Below are 10362 nucleotides of genomic sequence, written 5' to 3'. Positions count from 1 at the left end.
TGGGGAGGCACCTGTGTCCATAAAAAGGTGGACCACTTGATGCAAACTTTCCCAGTTTGGAGGTTATGGGCTGCACCACCCATTATGAGCTCCGCTACAGCTCCGCTCCATCCACAGAGAGGTTGCCTCCAGCCCAGGCCCATTCTACCAGCTCACCTGGGTTTTCATCCCCGGAGTAGCTGGAAGGCAAGAACAAATACCAGGCTAGGACTAGTTGTATGTACATACTCCCTACATGCCATGCACAACCCATTCTCTTATAGCCCAGGGACTGGGCAGGATGTACAGTTTATAACTGATGTGCTCCAGAGTCTGCTGCTCTTGATGAAAACTCACATTTCACTTTTGCCCTCTGCATTTTCCTAACACAGGTGCAGGAAAAAGCACAGCATAGCTTCCAAGACAGCAAAACAGGTCTTCTAAAACACTTTCTAACACTTCTTTAAAGCTTTATTCCTTTTCACACTGAATGACAGTTCTTGGAGGGCGGTATTTTACTTCTTGCTTAGACACACATCTGGACCGTGTTAACGCACAGTCTTTGACTGTGCTCTCCCTGACAACCTTGTCCCTGTGATGCCAGTTCCAACTGTGGACCAGACTTCAGCATAACAGAAATAAATACCTAGAGGAGTACTAAGGATACCATTTATTTTCAAAATCACTAAAAAACCCAGACAAAACAGTTTATGGCGATACAGATTTACATAACAGAGACAGCAAATTGGAAAATGTACAATCTATTTCATGTTATTGCACTCACTTTTTTATAATATACAAGGCATATTAAACAGTTTTCATTAAAAGAAGTTTTATTTATATAAATAAAAGTGTAAATATACAATATCATACAGTAAGTGTATCAGCCTAACACACAAAACCTACCTAGAGTGGAACCTTAATTTCTCACATGATCTAGTCTACTCTTCATCAATATTTCCACTTGTACAGTTACATACTCTAAACATAGAAACAGGTAAATATCCCCATCTGCAAATAGTTCCTTCACATTTTGACAAGAACCACTGCAGAACATTAACTAGAGTTAATTAAAAATATGGGTCATTAGAAAATATGAATCATTCAACAGGTTCTTAATACCTATATGCCCTCATTTTTTTTTTTTTGGAAGAAAATTATCAGATGTTGCTCCCTCTCTAATTTAGGCCTAACATCACAGTTTTTAATACAGATGCAGTCCCCACAGAAGCTGGAAAGAGCTTCCAGGTACAAAAAGCTGCAACATGTGCAACAGCAGTATTGCACCAGAGCCTGCTGTCACATCCAGGATGTGCACCTTGAGCTGCTAAGGCCTGGAAGCAGCAAAGCCCTCCACCAGCCATTCTCCTTCTAGGAGCAAATTCATCTTATCTTCAGGTCCCTGGTGAAGAGTTGTGGACCAGATGTGTAATTTCATCCTGATTTTTTGGTCTTCCAAGATGCAGCTGCAAATCTCTGGAGAGTCACTGCTCTCCTAGAGCTTGGCCAACCATCTCACATGGTAAAGAATCATCGTGGGGACTGATAGGCAAACGGCAAGGCCAAAAATGCTCGTGAACCTACTGAATATTGATGAACTAATGCAATGCCCTCTGTCAATTTAGTATGACCAGGCTCTCAGAAAACACACAGTTACTTTGCCAGGTGCATAACCAAAGGTTCACTACATCTGTTTGGTCTACTCTAATAAAGCAGACACACATATTACATAAATCCTGGGGCTTTTATGGGGAATGTCACCCCAATAGAGATGTCAGGAAATGCTACAGTCATCATATCAACAGTGGTAGCATCAGTAAAGATATTTCTTGTTCTTTCAAAAAAAAAAAAAAAAAAAAAAAAAGGGAAAAAGTATTTTCAGGAACAGAAACAATCAGGGTTAAATACTATTCTTTTTCTTGCTGTAATGTTAGTAAAGAAGTATCATTCTACCCATAATAACTATCAGAGTTAAAACATTAAACCTATCTTTTAAATTATAGGCACTACTGAATCACACACATAAATCCCCATATTTTTGCTGTTACTCAGCCAACATATATCTACGTGCATGTAAAATAAAATACTGAACAGTGTTTGATTACTGAAAAATGAAAGCCTTCTAAATCACTCACAATGAACAGTACCTGCAAATAAGCATCTGAAAATATCCACCACGTTATCATCTTAAGTTACCTCAAATTAATTTTAATTTACAAAATGAAGACTTTACCTTTGAGCTCACACCGGTTTAGGAGTGAGTGAGACACATGCCTCCCTGCATTGGAACTTCCCAAATTTTAAACTGTGGACTAAAAAAAAAAAAAAAAAAAAAAATCCATTTCCTAAAACACAACTGTGATTTACCACACTAAAGTAGCAAAAAGTCAGTACTGCACTTGAACGTATTATACATATACAGGTATGTATTCACTACGCTGCATTAAATTCCACATGCATTTTATGTATCTATTATACACGCTATTACAGTCAGATTTTGGTCATTCCTGAAGAAGGCCTCACCGTTTAATTGCCATTGCCGAATGTCTTCTCTCTTTTCAGCAAATACACAGGGGTAATCTCTTTTATCCCAGAACAGGCCTGCAACCTCAGTGTGGTCCTCCGACCTCAAGTGCTGCATCATCCTGAAGCCTCTCCCACCACAGAGGTGACTGGAGGCAAAGACCAGTCCCGAGAGAACAAGTAAGCTTTGGGGTCACAGGGGACCCAGCTCCACGGTCATTTCACAGCACTGAACCTGAATTAGTTTCAACAGAAATCCTGCAGGTAAAGCAGCTATAGGACTACACACAGTATTGCCTTTCCTTGTAACCAAAAGCTGCATCTCTCCCTGGATTCAAATGCTAATACGTCACTGAAAAAGAATTAAATCTATTCATTTTTAGGCAAACATTGCACAGCTTATCTGTTCACCTGGTCTTGGGTTGCCTTGCAGAACTGAATTTTCCTCTGCATTTCACAAGTTGCACTCTAATGAAGCTGTCACAGAAATGAACCAAAGTGAGTGCTCCACTAACCTGGAAGCAATCACTCCAAGTACTGTTGAATAAATGTAAATAAACGGAACTGTATGATCTTGGGGTAGGGCCAAGTGACAAGCCCAGACCTTTTTGTAACTGCTGCACAGTGTCTTGGCTCACTATAGATGTGGGCAGACCTTCTGATTTGGACCGATTCCAGGCTGGGAGCTCTTCAACCCTGGGCATATTGGCTGCAAGCAGCCTCTAGCCTAACATGACAAACAACCTGAGAACTCTGGAACAAACAACTTGTTCTCAGCTGATAAGGACACTGGCCCATTTCCTCCTGTATCTCTTTTAAGTTGTTTAGCTATCCCTGATGTAGGAAGAGAAATAACAGAGTCTAATCTCTTGCATCCATGCACCCTCCTCCCAACACAGCAGACTATAAATAACACTCAGCAGCATGGCCTGCTACCAATAACCTCTAATGTGAGCAGAGGTGAGAAAACCCAAACTAAGCGCCTATGGCATTGCAACCCTTTCACTTTTGCTATACCTGACACCATGGTTTCTCCCATCTACACAAACAGTCTTCATTTTCACCATCCAGAACCCTCAGCATCAGCCTGTTCCTGACGCAGCTGAGTGCACTTAGATCTTCCACATACATCCTCACGCACTCTCAAAAAAATGAAAATAAATACTGAACAGGAGAAAACAAATAAAAAAGTGATTAAAAGCCACCAGTGGCTTTTCAGACCACTAGTCAGTTCAGATTTAATCTGTTATAATCCCCATCCTTAGGCCACCATTCTCCAGCTTGAGTGTTTCAAGTTGGGCAGCCTTAAACTTCTTGCAGACAAACGAAAGCAGCCCGGCTTGCAGACGTACTCAATGATCACTGAAGTCTGTGGGATCTGCAAGTGCTCAGCACTTCAAATTATCCCTCTTTTAAAAATATATATATTTCAAAAGGTGCCTAATATTATCTGAAATCTGAATCTGAAAATCCAGACCCCGATTTTTACAGCTCCCATTTTAATCACAACTAACAACTCAGTCGACACTTTGGTGGACAATCGCCTATTATTTGGACATGATTTTCTTGCTCACAGATTTCTACCGCGTTAATGCTGACTGCTTTCAGATATAAGCTGCATCTAAGAACAGATTCACGTGTGGTGGATGCTGAGTTAGTTCATCAATGTTAAGAGGATTTTTCAGCTTTGCAATAAAATGCTCATGTTTTACGCATAAAAGTTGTGCAAAATTATACTCTTTTGTCATGCATTTTTAGCAAAACTGCACTTAGAAGAATAAAGTGAGATTGTTCCAGACATTCTCTTATTACAACAACAAAAGGACCAGACCTTAAGTAAGTGCCTGGAAGTCTCATTTCAGATAAGTGATATAGTATAGTCTAAATACCCATCCTTGTCAACAGGATGGCAACCAGCAAGTTATACCCCAACAGTCTACAGATACTAAAAATATCAGGGACAGGCACAGTGTTATTTATCTCAGTCAAAATACTTTAAATCAAACCCAGGAGAAGTCTTAAAGTTCCATTAAAACTGCCACATAATACAAAAATGTCTCTAACATTTGGCTTCCTTCATCCTCGATAACTAGGTGAGATTTTACGATGCTCATCACATGCTTGCTCAGTGGTTCTCCAAGGCTCTTAGCACCTCTCTGTAGAGAATTAAGACACTTTTGTGTGGCTTTAGAAACAAAGACTTCTTTAGAAACAAAGCTTCTAGCCAGTTTTAAAATGTTTTGTCTTAGCAAGTGTGATTAGATGCAGTGCTTCCATCATACTGAAGTTCTGTGTTTTCTAATTAGTAGCTGCACAGGGCCCTCTGGCACAGATTTAATGATGTTCCAGGCATCATAATGCATGAGGCCAAGTAATGATTTTCCACTAACAGCAAGAATTTCATCTCCAGTTTCTATGTTTCCAGATTGCTCCGCAGCACCACCTAGAAGCAAAAAGGGAAAAAAGTCAGTGTAAAAAAAACCCCAAACCAAACCCAAAAACATAAGCCCGCAAAAATTTGCTTTCCACTGTGATGAACAGCAACTAAACCATTTTTTCCAAAAGTAGCAATTTCAGTACAAGTCACTTATGTTCAGCTCAGCTCTAGCAACCTACCCCATGCTGCATTTCACAGAAAATGTTATTTTAACCAAGATAAACCCTTGTTCTTAGAGTAAGTGTCTGTTTTTGAAGGAAGCTTCTTGAGTGCTTGAAATATGCTGTATGTTATCTCTGTAGCTCTAAGAAAACCTTGTCGATAAAATAAGCGTATAGGTTGTATGTGGCATGGATATATTTTCTCAAGAAGAACTTCAACATGCAGGTAATGCCATAGATTCTAAAACCTGGGTAACATGGATGAACAAACCAAACACGGGTGGCAAACTTAGGACAAACCCATCAGACCTGAAACAGCTCCCAGATGGGCACACCTTGCACTGTTGATGAATGTGTGCTTTCTGTAAAGACAATTTAACTAACATCAGCCATCACAGGGAGAACAGGGGAAAAGGACTGTATCTGAGGATATAAATTAATGAGCTCAAAAATTAAATATGCTTTTTACCCTCAGAATCACTTTCTAAAACAGGGAAAAACACCCACACAAAGAAACTGGTAAGCAAGTCAGGAAATAGCAGTTTGATTTTTTTTCATTGATGAGAGAATAAACCACTGAAATGTAATCCTGTAAAAATGCAGTGCACCTGCAGCTTCATTGAGAGTTTCAGTTTCCATCAGAAAAAAACCCTATGTTTTCCACTAAACTGAATCCCAGACTAACACATATTAAAATCATAGCACAATTCTGGGATTGGTTTCCTTTCTGTACATGGTCCAAGTAAGTTTAACTGCCTGCTGACAAACAAAATATCCAAGAGTGGCAGTTTTTAATACAAAGATCACATATTCTTAGCAAAAAAAAAAAAAAAAAAAAAAAAAAAATCAAAGAAAAAAAAAGGTAAAATTAATAACTGAGTATAACACAGGATGGTGCTTCAGAATCACAGTAATTACCCACATTGCACTTTTCTTAGAAAGGGAACTGGATAAGGCATGAACTTCCCAAAACTTCTCAAAAATACACAATAATGCTGCTGAAATTTTCTAAGAAATTGCTGCTGTAACTAGAACAGTGGACAAGCCCAGGAAGAAACTGCATCATATTTAGTAAATCAAATTGCACCACAAATATTTACTAGCAAATCCAGTCTCTAGCCATTCCCAGGAGTATTTTTTTTAATGACCACTTTGGCTAGTAAATGGTAATAAATGAGGGCCACAAAAACACCCTTGCTTCAAACAAAAATTGAATCCAAGAATTAAAATGTCTGTACAATGCACAAAAGGAAAACTGGGATAATATCCACTACGTGCTTGTAGTACCTTTAAATACTCTTTTTACAAGCAAGGGCCTGTCTCCAGCAATGGAAGCTTTTCCACCATCAAGACTGAATCCTAAGCCAGCAGAGGTTTTCAATAATTCAACGCAGATGACATCATTCATATCCAGGTTTGGATCTGTGACAGAATATATACAACATCCTGTTATACTTTTAACAGTAAATTGCAAGTTGTGTTTGGTTGGTTTTGTTTTTGCTGCAGTGACAACGCCAATTCAGAATTCAGTTCATATTCAGACTAGAACACACCATCACCCAGTTTCTCAGAAGTGAACATGTATTATTGCAGCTATGAAGGGGAGACAGTACAAAATGCATTTACACACAGAGACGTTTTCATTTTGCACATTCAACAAAAACCTGCCAAAGCTGGTTTTTTTTGGTCAAGATTAAACATTAGCAAATTTAGCAAAGACTCTAAACATCAAGAAAACAACTGAAAAATTACTGAGTAGAGAATATTTCTTTTTCATTTGTTCCCACTTGCTTATTCAATGAGCCACGTCTTTTTAAATAATAGTAATGAATGAAACATTACATTAAACAAACATGTTCCATCCTCTTTAAGGAAAGATAGGTAATCACTTACTAGTGTGAAGAATGGTTACTTCCATAGATAGGAGACCAGAAACAATTATTACCTGTAGGTGCATCCTGCCTCCTACAGAGCAGATATTTTTAGAATGCAATATTGCTGTAGCTGACATAAAATACGATTTTGCTTAGAAAGAAATAAATGTACAGCTTTGGTAAACAGGAACCTCTTTGCCTTGTGTGAATGTAAAAGTTACACAGTCCACATTATCGATAATTACGGCTACCGTTATCTCAAACAACTTTGAACGTTATCTAAAACATCAGATGTGCTTTGCCTTCCAGGATGGAAGTACGATCTTAACAACCCAATACGATGTTGTTTATGAGGTAGCGTTGCCCCCTAGTGCCTTGACTCGGCAGATATTCTGCATTTGTCCGTGCGGGATGCTGGGAGTTCAGGGTAGAGAGGGATTCTGAAGTAATTACATCCATTGATACCCACGGGAGCAATTTCAGAAAGGCTGATTCATACAGAGTGCTTCCTATTTCTTTTAAGCTGTACTACAAGGCTGTTCTAGAAAACCCAGTGAAAGCATAAAACAATAAAAATTGCTACAGGAACACCCCCCACCCCCCCCACCCCACCCCCCAAACAGTAATGATTACACTGAACTAGTTAAAAACAGTGAGTGGCAGCTCCATGTCCTGGTTTTGGGGTGGTCTGAGTTGAGTGCCTGGTATTGCCCTGGAAGGCAGGGAAAGCCACATCACCATATCTCTCAGCAATAAGCTGTCCCCACTGCCCACTCCCAGTGACACTGCAGCAGCGCAAGGCTGAAACAGATCATCCCCTGGTCTCAAAGCAGCAGCATATGGACAAATACTAAAGGGTTTTGTGTCTTAATTATACACAAAAATCGAGAGATCTGTTTGTAACACCAAGTGCAGCCCTCACATGGAAATGCTGTCTTGTTCTCAAAGAGGAACTTACTATTACACTGATACATTTCCACTTAAACTGTTTATCACTAGTTTCCTATGGGATGGCTGACTGATTTGGCTTAGCTCCATTTACTCTAATATCAAAATCGTTTTTTCTGTGTTTTTAGTAGAAACAGTATGAAATCTGCTATTACAAAGAGCAAGTTCAGTGCCTATGCATAACAAACTGCAGTGCTTGGGGTTTTCCTTGATTATTTTTTTGGGGGGTGGGGAAGGGGGGGCAGGCAGGTTGGTTGCTTTCTTGCACTGACTACTGTTACTTCTTGAAAGGAGTTTACCCTGGATTGGAAGAGTATGTGGAATCAGTAACTTCAGTAGTGATTAGGCCCTAACTGGGTTAGGCCCTAAATGTCCTTCTAAGTTTCTGCCTAGTTATGATATTTAAAAAAAAAAAACACCAAAAAACCCAAAACCATTCAAAACCAAACTCCATTTAGGCTCCAAAGAGAACAAATAAAATTTAAAGGTAATTTCATTTGCTCCCTTCCATCACATAAGACACAGATGCTTTTAATCTAAAACACATGGACATTTTTCCCTTCAGTCTGCTTTGCAAGGGAATCCTTCCAACTTGGACAAAAAATCATACCTGTTCCTATTTCCATGGAAACATCCTTTCCAGACCCCACACATTTTCTGCCAGTAGCTGGTATCTCAAGTCTGGAGGAACTGTTTGCTTTGTCTTTTTCCTTCTGGATGACAATGACCGCATATTTGTATAGTCTTGCCTGATGAAGGGTATTCAGGACATCCCCATGGACTGAGCTCGCAAGAGACTTGCCATTGATTGACAGAACAAGATCTCCTCGATGTATAGTCCCTTCTTGAGATGCCACTCCCTTTGAAAACACTCTGTGGACCTACAAGAAAGATTTTAACTTAAAGGATGCTTTAATCTCATGACCACACGTAGTGCTCTACAGGCCAAGGCGAACACGGAGACCCTACCAAAGTTTGCCATCAGTGCCCACTGCCTGGATATCAAGCACGCAACATTTGTGCCAACGAACACCCTTATACACCAATACTAAAGTCTAAGTGACTGGAAGAGAAATGCAGTTAGGGATAGGGGGGAAAGCACAGGAAAAGATGCTATTACTGCATGGTCATTTCTAAGCCAAAGACAACTAAAACCAGCTGAGAATGTAACATCACAAATCACTCATGCTTTCACTGAACTCCTCAAAGGTCCTCGGTTAACATACCTCAAGTGACACACAGGTTAAATCCACATCCATGCTACAGCAAACACCAAGGACAACATTACAGTGTGCAACACGCACTCCCCGAATTCCCACTGACTGGGACATGCACCCTGTCCAGTTTTCAAATGCACCCTTCTAAGTGGTGCACAGCATCTGCGCCTGGAAAGGCTCTGACTTTGTGCAGCTGTACAAGTATTTAATTGTCCATCTCAATTTGGCTGATCAAATATGCAAATACATGCAAAGGGATGATTTAGTGGTTTGAAATGCATTTTTTCTAGAGGAAAAAAAATACTCTACTCAGAGTGGATTAAACTTTGAGTAAACTCCACCACGTGCAGGTTGTGTGAAGTGTGTTATTTACAGAAAGGAACTGACTAAAGGATGGAAGATCTGGTATTCAAAGACTTGCCTGTCCGGTACTGTACTTTCAGCAGCTAGAATATAGTCTCCCATGCATGCAATTCTAGGTCCGCTGGGAAAGTTTCAAGACAGCAGATCCGCAGACGCAGTTCTGCATGGCATTTTTTCTAGGAACTTATCCTAATACCCAGACCAACAGCAAGAAATCAGTAGCCTTTTGGTTCCTGTTCCCTCACTGCAGGGCCACACTGAGGACACCTGCACAGCCCTACAGATCCAAGGAGATAAATTTCCAGCCAGTCTAAGCAGGCATTCAAAGCTGAGCAACAGCCTCAATAACAGATGTAGGCACTCAAATGCAAGAGTTAAGTGGAATATAGGGGTTATGTCCAAAACATCTGTGGCCTTCCCTCACATGCTTTGCTCCTCACTACCTTGAAGCTCACAAGGTATTTCTATTTCTACACCCAAGTGCGAGCACAACAGCCCATTAAGCAGCTCAGCACCCAGTGGCAACCCTAAATCCAGCTGGGACCCAGAATCCCAGTAGGTCGAGGATATTAACATATTACCCACCTGAGAAGCATGCTTTACACACACTGAACAAAGAGGATCTGGAAAGAGTAGGAGCTGATACTCTTTTGGTTTCATAGTTAATGGCATCCAGGAGAAAGACTTCATCAGCTACTCAGCACAAGAAGCTGTATTTTTAGGTAGTGTCCCAGTCTTTAGGTGAGGAGCTCTCTGGGGTGGGACACTGTTGAGCCTTCCTCTTGCTCACAGCTGCCACTGTGAGTCTTTGGACCAGAAGCAGGGAACACAAGTTTTGTAGCAAGAGATGCAGAGTCCAT

At 40.3% G+C, this 10362-nt stretch overlaps 1 protein-coding gene across 1 annotated transcript in view; it reads right to left on the bottom strand.

Annotated features, from left to right (window-relative positions):
• Nucleotides 1–634: 634 nt before the first annotated feature.
• The window catches only part of PDZD2 (PDZ domain containing 2), a 206213-nt gene continuing 196485 nt past the window's right edge, over nucleotides 635–10362 (bottom strand). Inside the window, 3 exon segments of the mRNA XM_040579769.1 lie at nucleotides 635–4945; nucleotides 6388–6522; nucleotides 8533–8803. Coding sequence (XP_040435703.1) covers nucleotides 4779–4945; nucleotides 6388–6522; nucleotides 8533–8803 — 573 coding nt within the window. The 3' untranslated portion in view covers nucleotides 635–4778.

Source organism: Falco naumanni, chromosome Z (genome assembly GCF_017639655.2).
Source record: "Falco naumanni isolate bFalNau1 chromosome Z, bFalNau1.pat, whole genome shotgun sequence".
NCBI lineage: Eukaryota > Metazoa > Chordata > Aves > Falconiformes > Falconidae > Falco > Falco naumanni.
Note: the sequence above shows the minus strand (reverse complement) of the source record. Positions and strands in the feature narration are given on the sequence as shown.